Source organism: Canis aureus, chromosome 8 (assembly GCF_053574225.1).
Source record: "Canis aureus isolate CA01 chromosome 8, VMU_Caureus_v.1.0, whole genome shotgun sequence".
Lineage (NCBI taxonomy): Eukaryota > Metazoa > Chordata > Mammalia > Carnivora > Canidae > Canis > Canis aureus.
Genome location: NC_135618.1, coordinates 62,884,822 through 62,905,247, shown reverse-complemented (window position 1 = coordinate 62,905,247; position 20,426 = coordinate 62,884,822). Strand labels below are relative to the sequence as shown.

The 20,426-nt window shown below is 54.1% G+C and overlaps 1 protein-coding gene and 1 pseudogene across 7 annotated transcripts in view; both read left to right on the top strand.

Annotated features, from left to right (window-relative positions):
- Nucleotides 1–20,426, top strand: part of MAD1L1 (mitotic arrest deficient 1 like 1) — a 346,832-nt gene that overhangs the window by 62,552 nt on the left and 263,854 nt on the right. For 6 of the 7 annotated variants that reach the window (XM_077907541.1, XM_077907542.1, XM_077907540.1 and 3 more), the window contains one exon: nucleotides 4,160–4,246. The exons of the other annotated variant lie outside the window; for it this stretch is intronic. In XM_077907541.1, the coding sequence (XP_077763667.1) occupies nucleotides 4,160–4,246 (87 nt within the window). The remainder of the gene's footprint in view (nucleotides 1–4,159; nucleotides 4,247–20,426) is intronic. 7 annotated transcript variants of the gene reach the window in all.
- On the top strand, nucleotides 11,636–12,769 carry LOC144318161 (non-histone chromosomal protein HMG-17 pseudogene; annotated as a pseudogene).

The window sequence follows — 20,426 nt, the reverse complement described above, 5'->3', positions numbered from 1 at the left end:
CTGGGTCTCCTGGGGTGGGTGGGGATGGGGGCAGGACAGCCAGGCCACGAGAGCTACCACACCTTGAGGAGCTGAGGCTGGGAAAGCGCGAGTGCACCATGCTGTTGTCTCTGCTGTCCCCCAATGCCTCCCTAACACCCCTTAGCCACACCCCAAGGGACCTGGTTAACGTTTGAGGGTTGAGTCTTTCATTGCTGATTACCTGCCACGTCCTGTCCTTAGGACATATTTTCACAGTAAACTGAGTGTGCTGGGGCTGCTTCGTGAGAGCTCACCCATAGCCAGGCCCCTTGTCCATGGCTCTCCCCCTTTTCTGTCTTTATTTTTTTAAGATGTACTTATTTGAGAGAGCAGGAGGAAGGGCAGAGGGGGAGAGAGAATCTGAAGCAGACTTCCCTCTGAGTGTGAGCCTGATATGGGGCTTGATTTCATGACCTGAGCCGAAATCAAGAGTTGGATGCTTAAACTGACTGAGCCACCCTTCTTTTGGCTTTAGATTGACCACATGTTGCACCATCCACTTCTTTGTCTCTCCTTTTTCTCACATGGAACATTCTGGAACCAGTCCCTTAAATGCACTGTTTCTAACTAAAGCCTCATACACGTCAGTCTTCCAACAGAATGTGTTTTCTCTTTGATCAGCACTACAGGACTGAGGGTGTGCAGAATCCCGCATAGTTTAATGTATTGATTACTTACTTTGAATTGGACCTTGTAGTCCTCCTTTATATAGTGAGATGTCACACCTGTCACTGTTACCTGCGCCTTGTCCTTATTTCCCCCATAGCATTAAGGGGTCTGCTCTGCTTGTATACCTTACAGATAGTTGTAAAGGCCCCTGTCTCTTTCTGCTCCCCTGCCGTTAGTGAGTTCGAAAGGGTTGTCAGGTGCCCATGCTGCAGTATGCCTGGATCTTTGGGTTTTGGCAATAAGCCTTGAGGAGCCCTGTCGAGCCAGCGAGTCAGCCTACAGTTGTCTGGATGGTGACTAAACCTGCTCCAACTCTTTCCTTGAAACATGTCCCGCCTTTTCTCCTTCTCTGAGGGTAGAATAAGCTGGAGGATGGGAGATTCTTGAGTATTGTCAGTTAGTTTTTCTATGCTTTGCGTTGTTAGGGGAAAGGTGAGCCCTAGTGTTGGCAGGAGTGACTGGACCGGGCCCTCGAGTCTTGATGCAGCCAGAGTTGGAGCTGCAGGCACTGGGCCCTGCAGGCCACTGAGGGAAAGGCTGTCTGGTGGAGGTGTGCCCTTCGGCAGCTGCAGGCTGGCCTGGAGCATGGGTGGGTATGGGCGTTGTGCCATGTGGTCTTATCTTCTGGAATTGGGCACGTGGGGGAGGCAGGCCCTGCAGCCCACATCGCTGCTCTGTGAGGAGGGGGTGGCTCATCTGAATGGTGGCACCTGGGATTTGGGGGCTGGGACTGTGGCCAAGGACCAGCCCCCTGGAGGGTCTGCCACAGGCATGTGAGCCAGATCTGCGCGGCTGTGTGCTGTGGTCTGTGTGGGGACAGCCTGCTCTCTCAGCCCACTCTGGGAGGGGCAGCTTTGCCTCAGGTGACCTGGGCTGTGGATGGCCCACTCTTCAGGCAAGTGGGCCATGTTTGCTGGGCTGATGTTCTTTCTGGGGGAGAGGTGGGAAAGTCAGCTTGCTGCTCAGTTCATTTGAGTGTGGAGCCAGGCCCCTTGATGGCCACCCAGAAGTCCCGTGGTACTTGGGTATGTGATGGCCTCTGTGTGAGCAGTGAGCTGAAGGAGCAGAGACCCTAGCATCTTGGGCATGGCTGTATGTGTGTATGTGCATGTGTGGAGGTGGCCTCGTGTGCACTGGCCTGCTGGGCCGGGGTCCCAGGGGATGTGGATGCCCTGTTGTCTCAGTAGGATGGAGTGTTTGAGTGCATGTTAAGTTCACTTTTCTCCTGATTTGAACCATTCCAATTTTCCCTCATTATTAAATTGTTTCACTTCAAATTATCTTCACTTTAAAGGAGATTGGAGAGTCTGGGTGAAAGTGAGTCTGGCTGTCTACTGTCTCTAACTTCTAGCTTTCAGGGGCTAATTTGGACCTCAGGGCACGAACCTTGTTTCTGAATTGGTGTCACATGCTCCTGACTCTGCAGATTGGCCTCCAGATTTCTGGAAGGCTTCTACTTGGAGGGAACCTGCCCTCGGTGAGAGCTGCCACCTTGGTCATCGAAAATGCCTAGAGACTTAGTGGCCATCTGCCTGAGCAGATGTGGCCAGGCTGGAAGATGTGGCACCACTTGCCCCTGCCATGAAGTGAGGGCTGGTACCAGGCCTGGGGCTGGGGGCTGTGCAGATGTGGATGTGCATGCTGTCTTTGTGGATTTGTTTTCAATAAACTTGTTCCATGGATCTAGTAACAGTTTGCATACATATCTGACTAACCCAGAGAAACAACAGAAACTTGATTATCTCTGTAGAACATTTCAGAGAAAAAATACCTCTTGATTTGAAAAGATTACTTAATTTTTATGCCTTTTTTAAAGTTTTAAAAAAAAATTTATTCAGGAGAGACACAGAGGAGGCAGAGACAGGTAGAGGGAAAAGCAGGGTCCCCGCAAGGGAGCCCGATGCAGAACTCGATCCCAGGACCTGGGATCACTCTCTGAGCCAAAGGCAGATGTTCAACCACTGAGCCACCCAGGTGCCCCTATGCCTGTATTTTTAACTCAGAGGTTGGAAACCTTTAGGAAACTTCAAGAACATGGGACCTGGCATTCAAGGCTGGCTCAACCCCTCCCCCTGCAGGATTTCGGTTTTGCCCAGGGTCCTTACAAATGATCATCTGGTCTGGGCAGGAGCTTGGGGAGAAATCTCTCCTGTGCCCAGTGGTCCCTATGGGCCCAGGGAGGGGCTGTTCTTCACGTGGCTGGGAGGAGCATCATCTATGAGGGGGAGAGTCTGGGAGTACCTGTGGGAAGGGCACATGCCTCAAAGGCCCAGGTGTGTGAGGAGTCAGCCTATGTGGGGTTCCGGTAGGATTACTGATGAGTCACAGGTGTCGAGAGACCTCGTGCTGCTTGAGGAGTGGGGTGAAGAGGATGGGGCACATGATGGAAGGGGCCTCCTCCAGGAAGTGATGATTGTCTCCAGCCCTCTTGATGAAGAGCATTGCAAACACAGGGTGAACTAACACAGAGCTCAGGGGGCAGTGGGTGATATGTTCGTGTCCAGAGGCAAGGCTGCAGGAGGCAGAGCCCCTGGGGCTTGGTCCTATGGTGGAGTGCTCCCGGGAGCTGGGCCTTGCGGTGCCGTTGGAGGCCAGGAAGAGGGCCTTCTGACCGTGTAGTGCCTGGTAGCCACACCCATAGCTTTGTGACAGACTCTCATTCCACAGAAGGCATATCTTGTGGGTATAGCTTTGGTCATGTCCGCCATGACTCCTTCAGTGACAGAAGAGGCTGTGGCGCCTCACACACACTGCCCCGCATGGCCCTGTGCTTGGTCCTTAGGCCTTGAGCTCAAGGGAACCCCTGAGCTTACGTGCCGCATGTTGTGTTGGGACCATTCTTGACTGTGCCAGCTGATGTTTCAGTCTCTCCGGGGTGTTGTCAGTGTTCTGCTGAGTTAGACAGGTGTCAGGTGGAGGCCCAGAGCACACTCAGAGAAGAGTACAGTGTGAGCTGCTTTGGACGCCCTGGAGCCTTTGTTTTGTCTTCTATAAGGTGGCAACAGTGACAGTGGGGCTGTTCTGGACGTGAATCGAGGTGACCAGTCTGGAGTAATGTGAACATGATAAAGCATCGACCATGTGGGCACCTGCTGTTACTTCTCTTTCTCCTGCTGGTTGGAGGGAGGTGGGCACACTGACCTATGCTGAGCACCCCTACACTTTACCTCCTTTGCATAGTGACACTGCTGGCTAGCTGTTGACCCATTTCTACAGGTGAAATGAAATTGTGCCAAATAAAAACAATTTATGTGATGATATGTAGCCAGGCCTGGGCTGCAGTTTGAACCCAGATTGTGGTGTGTGCACATTGCCATGCCACGTGGGCTGGGGAATTGGTGTAAGGAATATGACTTATCCCAGGTTGGTGACTCATCAGCTGCCAGCGTGGTCTCAGTGGCTATTGGTGTGCAGAATGGGGTCCCCTCCAGGGAGTGGCCTATGCTGACACATGTTCTTGATCCCCTAGGACCCCAGAAGACCTTTCCAGATTTGTTGTTGACCTGCAGCAGCGAGAGCTTGCCTTGCAGGACAGGAACAACGCCATCACCAGCAGGTAGGCTCAGTGGCCCTAGAGTGCATGGGGTAGGTCTGCTTTGGAAAGGTGGAGCCCAATGCATGTGTGTCCCCCGGGCTTGGCTTGGGGGTGATGACACTTCACTGTTTCCTTGGCCTTGGCCTGAGTGAGCGGGAGCTGGGTTGATCTGGAGGGTGCAGGTGCCCCATGTTTCTGCCCCATGGCAGAGACTCTGCTGAGGCAGCATGTTGCTGTCATCCCAGCCATGTGCCAGGCCACCACTGCCTTATTTAAACAGTTGGGGTCCATGAGGAGGATGTGTCTCTAGATCAGGAAACTGTTTTTTCCATGGCCCGGGCTCCGAATGACCCCTTAATGGTGTCGGACCCAGACCCCACAGGGAAGCGTCTGCGTGTCTGTGTGCATGTAGACCTGTGTGCTCAGGAAGGCCCCCAGAGAGAAACAGAAGTCGGCTTGCCCTTGGCAGCAAGTAACAGGAAAGCCTTCCCCCAGGGCTGCACAGGGAGGAAGGAGTCTCCTTCCCTGGCAGAAGGCCCAGAGACCGGCACTAAATGCTACCTCCCCAACCCCATAAGGCCAGTGGATGCTCTGTCGTGACACTCTGTTCTGACATGACCCCACAGGAGGAGGGCTTGCTCCCACGAGTGTATCCCACTCCAGACATCATTTACAAGTCCCAGTCCCCAGGCTTCCTGTGCTTCTTCCCTGGTTGACTACAAATTCAGGACTTCCCTCAACATCCCCACCCATTTGAGGATTTGCTAGAGTGACTCAGAATTCAGGCAAATGCTTTATGTACAATTACCGGTTTTACAAAGGCTGCAGTGAGAACAGCCAGATGGAGGAGATGCCTGGGGTGAGGAGTGGGGGCGCAGAGCTTCCATGTCCTTTCTGGGCACACACCCCCCCCCCCCCCCGCTTTGGGGGGTTTTATGGAGTTTCCATGCTTGTTTAAGTCATTGGCTGTTGGTGATGAGCTGAGCCCCCACCTCGTGGTCCCCTACCTCCACAGGCAGTGATGGACCTGGAGGTCCCAGCCCCCCAGGCACGTGATTGGTTGCTCTGGCCTCTCCTGCGGTCCCCTTGTTAGCTCAGTGGGGGCTGTGAATGAAAGGGGCCTGTTATGAGTGATGAGGTACCCCTCTCACCCCAGAAGCCCAGGAGTCTTAGGAGCTCAGTGCCAGGAAAGGGGACAGAGACCAAATGCTTCTCCTTCAGGCTGTACCTGGGCTCATGGGTTGTCTGCCTCCTGTCCCTACTGCGTGAGTGGGCAGCTGCCCGGGCTCTGGTCAACATATCCGCAGGCACAAAGGACGAGCCTCTTTCTTGAGTGTTCTTTTTGGAGCAAGGAAGCCTTTCCTGGGACCCCACTGCCAGCAGACAGCCCTCAAGCTTTGTTGGCCCAGGCAGGGTTGCATGCCTGCCGCTGAGCAGCTCCTGGAAGGATGGGAGTGCCCCAAGGCTGGGGCTGGCCCACTTCCTGCTGGGCTCTCAAGGGGTGGACAGCTGAGTGGGGTGGGACTCCTCCCCAAGTAAGCAGGTCTGTGAGGAGCCAACCTCAGCTTTCTGTGGACAGAGTGTCTTAAGGATTCATTAGTAGCCAGAGGGAAGGTTTTCTTATTTTGGGGGTTGATGTCACTTTGGAAATTGGCTTTTAGAAGCATCTGGTTATGTTGGACATAATCACATCAATTTAGCTTAAAAACCTCAGACGATAAAGATTGCCTTTTGCTTTCAAAGCTACTGTCAGATGAAACGGGCATTAAAAGTGATTTGAAATTAAAGCTTTTACATTTTTCCAGATGATCTTCTTCACTTTACTTTGCATTTGAAACAGAATGAACCGTTTGAGGGAAGGAAACTTGTCTTCATTTTTGTCAGGCCCCACCGCGAGGTGGTAGGAAGGCTGGCTTCCATGCGTGGGGAAGCGGGGCAAGAGCAGCTCCATCTGTAGGGCCCCAGCAGCATGCTCACTCGTAGCTGTGAGCGCAGACCTTCCCAGCTCTGTTCTGGGAGCAGCTATCCCCCATGGGGGATCCACCACAAGTACCTTGTCTACCTCTTGGGACTCTTGAGTCCCTTCTGAGAGCAAGGGTGCATTTCCGGCGTTCCATGAGAGCGAGCTCTATGCTGCACCCTTGTGCAGGAGGTGAAGTGGGTGCCGTATATGTCCCGCTTGGCCCACACATCTCCACCAGGGCAGACTGGCCTTTATAGTGTGGCGTGGCCCTTGAGGGGAGCCATAGCTGTCATCCCCCTTCCAGATGAGAGCTCAAGCTCAGAGAGGCTGGGACACTTAGGTGAGAAGGGAGGCCAGGCAGCTCCTACCATGCTCATTTGCGATGGGTGGTGGTGTCCAGGCCCCTGAGGAGGTGGCAGGGATCCTGTAATGCGAGGCCCTTCCTGACTAGCACGGGGGGGACTTGTGTGCCTGGCATCTATCATGCTGGCCAGCTGCCAGACAGCCACTGGTCCTGTGGGCAGGAATGTGACTTGGCCATTAGTTGCGGCCTTCTATATGGAGGACTGGGGGCCCTGGTAAGGTCAGGACAGCCAGCTTCATTCCTGCACATCTAAACAGGCAGCTGAGCACAAATTGAGGGCAGATGGGAAGAGGCACTGTGGCTAGAGGGCGAGAGCAACAGGTGGCTGGCCCAGGCACACCTGGGCAGGCCTGAGGGTTCAAGAGGCATTTCTGCTCCCACAGAGCATGTGAGTAAACTCCCCGAAGCTGTGACACCCAGGCCAGGGAGTAGGCCCTGAGATTTAGTCTCCAGGAATTTCTTCCGGTCTGTCCCTCGTTGGGTCCTTCTGTGGTGGCCTTCCACTCAGGTGCTCCGGCTCATTCAGGGAAGGATTTGTGCTCTAGATGGCTCTGTGTCTCGCCTTGCTTGGGGAAAGTGAGGGGAGAGCAGACCTCTGAGCTGCAGGATGGCCACCCCCTGGAGTGGAGTTGAGGGTCCCCATACTGGAGCCCTTGATTTTGCACTGCTGTCAGCCATGATGTTTGTGCCCGCAGCCTGGAAGCTGCAAGGCCAGTGGTGGCTGGAGCTGCCTGAGGCAGGAACCTTCCAGGCTGCAGGGGGGTGGAGGTGTGTTCTTCTAGAGGGTGGGGATGAACTTCCTTGCTAGCTTTGTGCACGTCTACTTGAGTTCTGAGCTCGGATTTCCTTAGATCAGAGTGGAGCTTGTGTCCTTCACCAGAGCTATTCTAAGGGTGAAGTGAGATGCAATTCCATGCTGAATGTTCAGTAGTGCCCTGGAGACCTCGGTGGCGGGAAGTGTCTTTCAGAGAACTCTCTGTGCTGGGAGGCGGGAGGAGTTCTGCTTGGCAGTGTGGCAGCAGCAGTAGGGTATCCTTTTGCTCACGAGGTTTTGTGAGGCCTCAGGCCAGGCTCCCTGTCCTGGTCCCCTTTCGTGGCCATTGTTGGACAACTCCAGGGCATCATCATCCACTGTTGTGGGGGGGTTGGCAGTGCTTTCAGGCAGGAGCTTGATTATAGCACAGGGACCCTTGCCTTTTGTCATTGTCGCCACTGATTCTGTTTCATTCTTGGACGCTGGAGGCTGATACACTTACTCCCCCCAGATGTGTGTGTGCTGAGGACACGGGGACTGTGAGGATCTGGCTGTGTCCTCTGTGCCTGTGCTCTGCATAGAATTCCCCTGACTCCACCGTGAGCCACCTTGGCCCTCACTGGGCCTCAATGAGTGTCCCATGGTCTCCAGGGCCCAGTACTCAGTATGTATCCTTTGTACCACTTGCAGCTGTGTTCTAGAGCCAGGCCGTGGATGGGAGGCTGCATTCCTTTGTGACCTGAACCCTGGCCACACTGGCACCTGTCAGGCTCTGACGAGTTCTGAGGGCATCTTGAACGAGAAGCAGGAGATGAGGGCAGGGCTTTGTGAGGCTGTACTATCTGGGGTGGCTGTGCTTTGCTGGAAATGAGGGCTCACATTAGGGAGTGGGTGACAGTGGAACAGGGCCCTGGGGTTTGGGTCCCTCACCCGTATGCATGGCGACAGTAGTGGTGATGGTGGGAGCATCTCCATGCTCAGTGCCTCGCACACAGCGTCTCACCTGAAAATCTGTGGTGGGTGCTATCATCTCTCCTGTGTGGCAGAGCCCCTGGTTAGACAGCTGTGGAGTCGTCAGAATGGATTTGGATCCTGGCCTGTCCATCTCAGGGCGTTGTGTGGCTTACCTGAGAGTGGAGCCCATACCTCTGCCAAGTGCTTGATGTGGCTGCAGAGGAGACTCTTGTCACTCATTTCTCTGCTGCAGTGGAGATGCAGCTCATGGGCCATCTGTGGGACGTAGGTCTGGCCTGCCATCCTTGGGAAGTACTTAAGGCAGAACCCGCTGTACAGGTGATTGGGAAAAAGCCAGTGACTGATGCAGATATGGGGGAGCTCTTTACATCTCTGTCTGCACCTCCCCAGCCCTCGAGAACTAGCCCTGCAGCACCTGCTATGCACGCTCCTGCTGCTGGGCCTGGGGCTTCAGGCAGCTGAGTCCCCAGGTCACTGGGCTGCACCCAGAAGCACGTCCTAGTTCCGGTTGCCCCATCACTGCAGTCAGTTGGAAGCATCACATTTGCCCCCTCTGGGCGAGAACTTGGTCTCCAGTTGTTGGGGATCACAAGCCCTGACATGCCTGGGGTCACAGTCTTGTTGTGGACTGCCTGGAGGTCTTCCCTTGCCACCACTGTGAGCGTCCTGGGCCTTGACGCCCCCTGGCAGCCTTCAGAGGAGGCCATTACTTGGTGAAGGGGACGTGAATGAATGGTGGGAGGGGAGTCCTTGCCCCCACAGCCCGTCTCTGTCTCTGAGAGGTGGTACCCTTGGCTGTGCATCTTCCAGGCAGCTAGCAGGTTGATAGGTTCTCTGTCATCCCCGAGGGGGAGTTAAGATCAACATCATGGGCATAATTCTTCATGTGACTCTTTTCCCGCTGTTTGTCTGCAGCATTTAGGCTGTCCTCACAGACTGTCTGGAGTATGATTAGGCCTTGTCACCTTTGTCACCCTGTGTCTGTGTTAGTTATGGTGCTCTCAAGTTGTCCCAAGGCTAGCAAGGCCGGTGATGGCCACAGAAGATTCATGATAACCAAGGACCTGTTCTCTGCGTGTCAGAGTATAGTTCACACTGTGCTTGGAGCACAGGCAGCTCTCTGGCTTCAACTCAGGCAGGCCTGCCACGGAGTCGTTGTGTGTCCTTGGACAGTAGAATGAGCTTCTGCCGCACCTGTCAGGGCAAGGATGGTGATAACCATCAGAGGACCACCAAACGCTAAGGAAGAAGGCTCTGTCAGTGGTGAGAGACCCATGCCTGGTGAGGGAACGGGACAGGAGAGGCGTTGGGGGTAGCTAAGGGTGCGGTAGTGTGAGTTGTCTCCTGTATGTGGCCAGAGAAGCCCAGAAAGGGCTGGACTTGGGGTTGGTGTGCAGGGCAGTGATGTCAGGTGAGAAGACAAGCCCGTGGCAGTTTGGTGAGAGCATGAAGAATGGCGACCATCTCTGTGTGTTGTCGGAGGGTGACTAGGACACAGCTTTGGACGTGAGATCAGAGAGAGGTTGGAGAGGCTGTAGAGTCTTGGAGATGTGAGAGCGCACAGTGTCTCCTGCAGACTCTGCCTCTAGCCTGTGGGTGACAGGGCAGGATGTGTGCAGTGCAGCAGTGCTGGGGTCCTGAGTGGCCTGGAGCCAACCCAATTCCACTGGTGCTCCCACTTGGAACTGCAGCATCTGTACCTGCGAGGCCTGAGCTCCTTGCTTGGGGCTTCTGCTCTAATACATCCAGGTCAGCGAGGCTGCTCTGCCCCACTTTGTTGAGAATGGCCTGGCCTGCTCCCTCTCTCATGCTGTTCCATAGGCTTCTTGGGGCAGGGACAGTGTGTTGTGTGTGGCCGTGTCCCTGGGCCTAGCAGAGGACCTGGGTGAGGTGCTGCTCAGGGAGTGTGTGTTGGATGAAGGAATGATGAATGACCCAACTAGAGAGGCATAGTGACAGACTCCTGACCAGGTGAGCCCTATAGGGTGGGCGTCTGTCCCGAGCCAGTTACAGGGCCACCAGTGTGGTTCTGGGTGCTACCTGCTGGGCTGGCTGGAGCATGTCCACCCATGGGGAGGGCCTGGCTTCCTCTTGTCCATTGGTGCTCGGTCCACTGTGTGCCATAACTCCACTCCCATCGGCTCCCAGGGACTCAGTGATCACCTCGCTGGCCTTAATTGAGACCATCCTCATACCCATGGCCCCCTCCCCAGGTCTCATACTGGTCGTAGCCGTTACTGTCTCTGCAGGAGTGGGTGCCATGGTTTTCAGGGATGTGGACCAGGCACCTTCTGGTCCGGCCAGCTCCTGGTGCTACTCAGTGTAAATGGGCTTTGGCGGGAAATGTTGAGCTAGCCTGTGTCTGAGAGCTTTGTCTTCATACATTTCTTGGTGACAGTCCATATGTTCCAAAGACATAGGCACATGGCTGTGAGCTTGGTGACTCCACAGGACCAGGACCCCTTCCTCAGGCTGGGCTCCATCAGCTGGTGCTAGTCACACTGCTCTCATGGCATGAGGCCTAGAGTCATGCTTTGAGCATGCTATCCTGGCCATGGAGGCAGTGACACCTGTGTCGTCGTTTCTCTGGGATGGGGGATGAGATGACCCCCAGCAGACACACACATAGCATGTAGTATCAGGGTCTCACATTTGTAGCTTTGTTCTTGCACCTTCCTCCATTTGTTGGAGGAAGTAATGAGACTTTGAGGAAGCTCCAACCTCTACAGAGCCTGGGAAATGATCACAATGACATTCATCCTTGTGCTGCCTGTGTCTCCCAGGACCCTGAGGAATCCATGAGACAGTTTGTACTTGTGGCCATCTTCCTCAGCTAGTTGCTTTCATGCAGAGGTCAGAGTCCAAGCCCAGTCTCCTGCTGTAGGCTGTGCACCTGTCTGGGGTAGATGGGCCATATGTCTGGCATAAACTGCACCATCCATCTAGTTTAGGCCGGCCATCTGACTAGGGCAGATTGCACTGTCTGGTGTAGACTGGCTGTCTGATGTAGACCACACCATGTAGGGTAGATAGGGCGTCTGTCTGGCTTGGATCAGCTATCTGTCTCAGGTGGGCCACACAGTCTGTCTGGAGTAGACAACCATCAGTCTAGAGTAGACAGGCCATCTGACTGGCATAGACCGCACCATCTAGGGTAGATGGGCAATCTCTCTGGCTGCGGCTGGCCGGCTATCTGACAGGACTTCCTACAATGGTGTTCTCCCATCTGTGCTGTTGAGTCCGAAAGCCACTGGCCACATGTAGCCATTGGGCACTTGAACCGTGGCCAGTGTGGGTGAAGAACCACACCTGTTGGAGCAGTGTGAAGAAGAAGAGGCGAGAACGACCCCCAGACCGGTCAAAGCCCACATGCTGCCGCATCCCCGCATCCAGCGCTTACGTCCTGCCACCGTCGCCACCATGCCCAAGAGAAAGACTGAAGAGGATGCTAAAGGAGATAAAGCCAAGGTGAAGGATGAGCCACAGAGAAGATCTGCAAGGTTATCTGCTAAACCTGCTCCTCCAAAGCCAGAGCCCAAGCCTAAAAAGGCCCCTGCAAAGAAGGGAGAGAAGGTACCCAAAGGGAAAAAGGGGAAAGCTGATGCTGGCAAGGATGGAAATAACCTTGCAGAAAATGGAGATGCCAAAACAGACCAGGCACAGAAAGCTGAAGGTGCTGGAGATGCCAAGTGAAGTGTGCATTTTTGATAACTGTGTACTTCTGGTGACTGTACAGTTTGAAATACTATCTTTTATCAAGTTTTATAAAAATGCAGAATTTTGTTTTACTTTTTTTTTTTAAGCTGTGTTGTTAGCACATGGAACACTTCATTGTCTTGGGGGAAGGGCATATGTCACTAATAGAATATCTCCAAAGCTAGATTGATAACAAGAGGGAAAAACACCTTCGCCTTCTAGTTTTGAGAAACTTCCTCTTGGCTCCCAGGAGGAGGGATTCCTTGATGTTGACACACATGAGCCACCTTGGTGGTGTGGAAAAACTAAAATTCATTTTTTTATGTCCTCTTCTCCCTCTCTGCCTTCAACATAGACTTGACTCCCTTAAACCCAGAGACCTATTGGAACCTGACCTCATGAAATGGTTCCCAGTATGTCAGGCAATCTGGACTTTACAGTGTCACCACTGAGATGGCGTCCCTCAAAAGAGTTCCTTTTTTTAGCTTGTGGATCTTCAGATTGATAATTCTGCCATTTTCACTTCATTTCCTGAAAGTCAGGGTCGGCTTGTGAAAAGTTGTTAAATAACATGCTACATGTGAACTGTCAACCCTCACTCTAAACTTTCCCTGTTCAGAGCATCACATGAAGACTTCATTGGGTTTTATAGTGGCTTTCTGATTTTGGTAGTCCATTGAAGAAGGGAGTTTGAAAGTTGTTGTATACTGTTAATGATCGTCTGCCCATGTCCTGCCTGAAATACCATGATTGTTTATGAAAAGTATCTTTAATAAAGCTGGATACAGTTTGGCTTGGGGAAAAAAAAAAAAAAAGAACCACACCTGTCATGTGACGTTAAGTAGTTGCATGTGGTTGGTTACTGGCTTCCATGTGTGGCTGTATGGCCCTAGGCCAGTGCCCACAGTTCAGCTCTGCTACCTACTACCATGGTGACCAGTTCTTGAGGTGGGAGGGTGTCTCTTCTCCACTCTATCTTCTTTGTCTATACGTGGAACTGTCATAGCCGTAGTAGATAGTTTGGCCACTTGTGGGGTTGGTACAAGAGTTAGCTGAGATATTATACCTAAGTCCCTATTTCAGTTCCTCACTGATGCAGCTGTCAGTACATGACAGGTGATGTTACCATGTGCTCTTTTCATCCTGTTGTGATGATGACAGTCCTGGCACATAAGAACTCAACGACCTTCTGGGTGGCTCCCTGGCTCTGATCCTTAATGTGCTTCCTCTGCTGGGTCTCCTCTGTCACTTGCCTGTGTGGTCTGTGCTGTGGATAGCAATCCTTCTCGGTGTGGCCTGGCTCCCTTTTCACTAGGCAGTGCCCCCAGGTGTCTGTGGCAGGGGCTCTGCTTCTGCTCCCACTTCCACCTCTTTGAGAGAAAGAGGACGCTCTGGGGCAGCCCTGGCTGGAGTTGGAAGGACACCATTCTGTGTGAAGTCCCCGGCCCCCTCTGACTCTGGCTGCTCTTCTGCTGTAGCACCCACATCTGATCTCCTGCTGCACCGGGAGCTGCTTGAGGTCCAGACCCTGTGCACTCAGGCTTGTATTTTGTGTCCAGCACAGGCTGGCCGCCACTTGATGAGCTTTGCTTGGATGGGGAGTCATACTGGGTGCTGTGCTCTCGGGTGCTGCCCGGCTATTCCATTGCTGCGCCTCAGGTCTGTGTGTGCGGCCTGGGGTGGGGACCCCTCTGTCAGCTGCCTACCTGGCAGAGTGTGCTTCTCTCCTCGACTCCACATAGTTCCTTACACCCCACGTTTGTGAGTCCAAGACTCTCCCACCAGTGGCCGCTGTTTGCTTCAGGTGACAAGGATTCGTGGTAGCATTTCCCATTCTCACTGTCTCTGCCACCCGCAGAGCTGTCCCTTGGCGTCTGGTTCCACCCATTCCTCCCTGTCTCTGCTATGTGGGTCTCCTTCAGCCACGGGATACACCGCCCCTGCCTGTGTCCCTGTTGGCCCTGATACTTTGCTCAGGCCTTGGCTGAATTTGAATTTCCCTTGGCTTTGGCTGACTCCCACCTTAGGGAGGCTTCCCGTTAGATTGCATGTCATGTAATTAAGTGAGTCTTCATCCTACACTTGCTTGTTGAACTTGTCCCTGGTGCAGGGACTGTGTCTCAGTTGTTGGGGTCATTGCTGTGGTTCCGGCCAGAATGACCTGAAGTGTCCAGTGAGTGTGTGCGCCCCTGGAAGTGCATGTCTCCGGTGCTGCAGGTGTGCAGGCCTCACATCTTGGCCTGTGCGTGGCTCTCTTGCCTTTCTCCATCTGCTGAAATGACAGATGATTATTTCGGCTCTGCCTGCACAGTGCACCCAGAATCCAAGTGGTGACCCTGTGGGCGCTGGCTGCATCACTGCCTCACCGTGAGGTTAGTCCTAGCAGCACTCCCTGCCCTGTGGGATCTGTCTGCAGGAGAGGCCTCTGGAGATGCCTGTCAGATCATGTCCCTAGGGTGGGCGTGGGCATAGAGAACCTTCTGGGGCATTTCATGTCACTTGCCAGAAGGGCCATGGTCTGTTGCTGTCCTTGGGGCCTTGCCTCACTCACTCATCCTTGTTATCATGGTGTCACCCCTCCCAGTGCCCAGGCCCTCACCTTCCTCACATTTCTCACCTCATGTGTCAGGAAGTCACATGGCTCAGCTATATTCTGGAACATTCCAGCTGTGCTCCCTGATGGACTTCTGCTACTGGTTTTCATGAGGGCATCTGTGTGTGTTCTGTGGGAGAGGCCCTCGGTAGTGTCTGTGTCCTTGTCCCTGCCAGAATTAGCAGACAGATGGGGAATCTCTCGCTGGTGACAGGGGAGCACGGACTGGGTGCCTCCACTTCTCCTTCTCCTCCTCCTTGCAATTCCTTCATCGACCCTTCCCTCTGAATCCGCATACTGTTGGAGGCAGTACATGGATGGAGACAGAGGCAGCAGCAGCAGTGGATGAGTTGAATGAATGGGCACCTGGCTTACCTGCAGCGGGGCTGACACTGGTTGCCTGGGTCCTGGCACCCGATCTTGGCCGTGGTGTTGTCAGGTCTTGCCGTGGTCTGCTCTGCTATGGCAGATTAATGGCTTAGAACCATTCATGCAAAGTCTGCTGGAGGATCTTCATTGCTGCTTTGCCTTATGGTAAGTAGTGAGTCTTGTAATTCTCTTTCATGGCACCTGGGAAGGCTCTTCTGCTCCAGGTTTATGGCTGGTGCTCCAATGGAGACAGCCTGATGCCCTCAGTGCTGCTGTGACCCACAATGTACGCCTGTGCCAGTGGGCATCATCACTGAGATTGTGGCTCTGAAGAGCATCAAATGCTTTACTGTGGGCTTTATAAGCCTTGACGGAGTTCTGGATTGGGCAGGGCAAGGCAGTTTGGGGCAGAGAACCCAGGATAATAGGATGTGGGTGGAGGGGCTGGGGGTGTATCCACATACATGTGTTCTCAGGCTGATGGAGAGGCTCTGAGAAGTAAAGAAGTGTTCGTTCAGAGAGACACGAGGTTGCTTTCTGGCTACAGGGTGGATTGGGAATGTTTCTAAGGGCAAGGAGCTTTTCAGTCAAATCTGGCCAGAATGGTGAAACACAACAAAGACAAATCCTGAGAACAGCATGTATGAGGGCTGAGGGCTGGGGCATCTACAGGGCGGGTGACTGCCTGCCTGGCCTGCTACACAGGACCCTCATGTCTGTCCTGGGAAGACCTTGGCTGGGGTCCCCTCTGGCATCTGGCCTGCAGACTGTATTCAGGCACCAAGCCCAGTGTGGGCAGCCGAGGGGCTTCTGGCTGTGGGGAAGCTGCCCATGGTTTCTGGGTCCTGCTTCTGTCTCTGATCACCCCTGCAGTCACCCGTGGGCTGGCTCCCAGCAGGCTGGACCATCGGACATGTGTCTGCTAGGGTGCAGGAGTGCTTTGCTGCCCAAGTAGATTGATGACCCGGGAGGCAGGATCTGAGTCTTGGCCCAAGTGGGTCAAAGCTTTCTGCATGGACTTCATTTCCTTTTTATCCAAAATGGGGGTCATGACAGTACCTGTTTTCTAGGGTGGTGGTGATCCTGTGCACAGTGAGCACCGCACAGCCAGCTGTCAGAGCTCAACATAGGCATCCTTTCTCCCTTGTCCCAGCAGACAGCCCCTCCAGGACAGCCTCATGTCTGGCACACGCATGCTGACATGGGCCTGCCTAGAAGTCTGGGCTTCTTCTTCCTTCAGCCATGACATGTGGGCAGAGCTGTGGCCACTCCCAATGCTCTGTCACCTGAGCTGACATTAGGATGGGGCCTTCGAGGCAGTTGGGATAGAGTAGGTATGTCCACTGGGATTGCTGCCCTTCTACTATGCAGGGTCTGACTGGTGTCTCCTGGCCATCTGCTTGGCCACCCCTCACTTTGGTCCTCAAACTTCCTCCCTCTTGCTTGGGACTTCTAGCAGGAAAAAGAGAACCTGGGAACTCCTGTGATGGTTGAGGTTGAACAGAGGGACCCCAGGCCTTCCCGCCATCTGGGCCTGCAGGGTGTTGGCACCTACCTGCAGTGCCTGTGTTCAGACGTGAGGTGGTGCCTGCAGCACTGGAAGCCTTCCTCCTGCTCAGCCCTCAGAGTCTCCTCCATGGCCTCTCCAGCAAGAGTGCTGCTACCAAGCCTATAAATTCTGTGGCCAATTAGAGAGGGTGAGGGAAGGAGGAGGGGAGCTGGAGGGCTCGGTGCTGGAGGCGATGGGCCTCTTCATGGTTGCCTCCCTGGGCACTGGCATCTGCCTGCCTCTCCTTGAGCAGCAAGTTTGTGGTCTTCCCATCGTCTCCTGACTGGTGTTGTTGAAAGCCACAGGGTGGGCACCTGGAGGCCTTATGGGTGGGCACAGACCTTCTGATGCCTCTCTAGCTCAGCCTGGGATATGTAGGGGTCGCCCTCATTGTCTGGACTGTAACCATCTGGCTTCTGTCCCTGAGACCAAGCCCCTCTCTCCATCCAGGGTCCCAAGGGAAGTCTGGGCTTGTTGGCTGACATTGCTGGGTTTCCTGGCCACGCCAGTCTGGCGCAGGGTGAGTTCAGGCACAGGGGTGGGGCTGGGGGTGGTGTTGGGGGCCGAGTCTAGGGCCTGAGTCTTGGGACGTGCCATTTAAAGACTATGGTTTCTGACAAGCTGGATGGCCGGACTGCACTTCGTTGTGAGAGAATGGTAGTTCTCATGGGCTGCGCAGAGAGTAGGTTAGGATGTGGGCGTGGAGATGTGTTGCTGTGGTAGGCGCCATCTGTGGGGTGAAGACCTCGCTGGCTCCTCTGCCGTGTGGCCTCCGTGGTGTGACCTCCAAGTAGTCACCCAGCTCAGCTCATGTAAAGAATCACCCGTGACATATAAATGCAGGTTCTGGGCTAGCAGGTGCCACATCTTCATCCAGCTGCCAGGACCACAGTTTGAGTTGCAAGAACTCCCACTCTGCCCCAGTTCCTCATTCTGTCAACAGAAGGAGGCCTGGTCACTTATTTCCTCTCAGGACCTCCTAAGAAGGTCCCAGAAGTCCTGGGAGCTCCCTAGACAGAGGCTGGCAGAAGTTTCCATAGGAAGACTGGCTTTGTCGTGTTGGGAGTCATCAGCCTTGTGCTTCTGGGGCCCTCACTTGTGGATACACATTGGTGTGCTAATACCTAGAGGGGTGGGTGTGTGTGCATGTCACTGCAGGTCCTGCCCACTCAGGTCTGCAGCCAATCCGCAGGCCCTTTGCTCCACATGCAGACCTGATGGCTCTGAGCCTGTGGGTAGGCTGTGCTGGGCAAGTGCCTGCCCAGTTGGCCTGTATTTGCAACCCTCTGCCTCTGACCCAAGAGGTGACCCTGCGCTTTGTGCTCTGGAGTCTGAGTGTACCTGCTCCGTCCTTGCGTAGTCTGTCCTGGCTGAGGGGGATCTCCAGGTCTCCAGGGCCCTTTAGTGTCCCCTGCCCCTGGAGGCTCTGCTGGCAAGGACACAGGGTGAGGCCCCATGATGCTGCAGGGGAGGGAGCGGCAGCGTGGTGAGTGCGGCAGAGGGTGGGGAAGCAGCAGGTCAGGAAGAGCAGAACTCTGTAGTGGAGGCCAGCCGGTGAGGGCAGGGTGAGGGTGGGGCAGGGCTCCCACTGCCCCTCAGGGCTGAGCCACCCCAACGTCTTGGTCCTCGCTCCTCAGCGTGCCGTGGCAGCCGGCTCTCGTTGTCTCTTGTCAGCAGAGAAGATGCCATTAATACTTCACGCCCAGACTGTTTTCTTACGTGTTTTGCATTTCCATATTTAAAACATAATTTGCATATTCATGGTCTTTTAAATAAGTTTTTATTGTTCAGGGATGTGGAAGTGGATAAAATGTGAAACTCCTCCTTTTATTCAGGCACTGGAAGGAATTTTCATCCCCAAATGAAATCTGTTTCTGGGCGGTTTAGTTGCATAGCGGTTGCTGTAGGAAAATTAGCCTGGAAGCCAGGGTGTCCCGGAATTCAGGTGGCTGTGCCCTCCCATGGCCTGTTCCCCAGTGTGCAGCCAGGCCCAGGCGTTGTCCCCTCTGTGTGTGTGTGTGGGGGGAGACAGGCACCTGCTCTCTGCCTCCTGTCTCTCCCAACTGGGACCTTGCCTTCCTCTGGGGGCCGGGGACAAGGTCACTCGTGTCCCTTCGGAGGCAGAACATAAGATCACCAAGGCTGGTTTGGGAAGGGGCTGAGCCCTTCCCTGTGGACTGGGCAGCCTGTCACTGTGGTACATGCACCAGCTTTGGACTCCCACTCCACGCGCTTGTGTGAGAGAAGGGCCCAGACCATGGTGAGGCCGTAGTGACGTTCCCTGCTCCACTGCTGCCAGCCTGGGACTTGGGCAGAGCTGCTCATCCTCTCCATGCCATCGTCCTCCTTGTGAAGAGGGACAGGCACCTGCCCTCTTCTCCCTTGGGGGTCACTGTTTCAGGGATGTGTCACGTACTGGTGGAAGACCTGCTGATATGTTCATTTCTTTGTATTTGGGCCCAGCTTCTAGGACATTTGGGTCAGGGGGAGCCGAGTAGACACTCTGAGCACTGGTAAGGAGCCGGGTACCTGGGATGCCCTGTGGCTTCAGGGTCTTGTGTGGAAGACATCTAGAGTTGAGTGGGTGCCTCGGGGCCCTTGAGGGCTTCAGAGCCCACAGAGATGTGGCTGCAGCCTCCTCCGCAGTTTGGTATGTTGCAGAAGAGCCAAACAAGGGCTCTTTTGAGTTAAAGTGCTAGAACTCCAATCTGGAAGCTCCTTGGAGCGCCTGAGGAGACGGAAACCGAGCAGAGAGGCTTTGTTCAACTCTGACCTGGGTTGCTGATGGAACCAGGCTGGAACGCAGAGCTTCCTGGTCATTGGGCTCTTGATTTTTTTTTTTTAAACATGACATTTCTTTTTCATCTCAGACAGGCTTTTATAAGTTGTGCATAAAGGCCTAGAACACGATGATAAACTTTCAAAGTTTTTGTGTAATCAGACGCACAGGGCAGAAACTCTCAACTCTCAGCAAAACCAGAAATGAGGTATTAACAGTCTATTGTTTGAATTGTCTGTAAGCGTTTCTGAGTGTGACTCTGAGACCGGGCATCACCTGCACTCCTCTGCTTGAGTGAGTCTCAGGGCTGCTGAGGATGGCAGTAACCTCAGACTGAGTGGCATGTCCTGGTATTGGGAGCGCAGTGAGTGCCAGCAGCTGCCATCAGGGTGGCTGTCCCCCTCCAGGATTCACAGACACAGCGACAAAAGCGTGTGGCCCCTCAGGTGGGGGTATTTGATCTCCCCACATGGAGACCCTAACACTGGTCCATATTGGAACAACCTTGAGCTGGGGTCTCTGGAGGCTCTTCCCATCATAGCCTTGAAGGCTTCATCCGGTTTCTTCTTGTGCCTGGTGATGGTTCACACTGTGTGTCCTTTGTCCTACTGGCTTCTGGTATTGTTTCAATGACAGTTTCTCCTTGTGCTTTTGTTGTGGTTTCTTTGTGCTCAGGACTTGGTTTCTTGCTGGTGGCTGGTTCCTCTGGAGACCAGGGGGAGGCACAGAGTTGGGGCCAGGTTAGAGTTTCAGGGCCACAAACCCTGTGATTAAGGCCAACGTCTGCATTGGTTGAGGACACCTTTGTTGGCAAGCCTCAACTACATACCTGTGACCTTGTGGGGGAAGAGCTGACGGGTTATGCACCATTGGGTGGAGGGAGTGGGTGACAGCCCTCAGCTCACACTTGGAGACCATTAAAAGTCATGCTGCTCAGTGGTGGAACCAACTCATGATGCTGCCCTCCCCATGACCAGGGCTCAGGCTCACAACCACTGTGTGGGGTATTGGTGGGGCACTGAGCTGTGTCATCTTCACCTCCAGTCCTCCCCTTGTCCATGAGGGTCTGACTGTACGTATGGAGATCTGGGCCTGATGAGAGAGGCTGGCTGTCTGGCCTGGGTCCAGGCTCTGGGGCCTCTTACTGAACACTGAACCC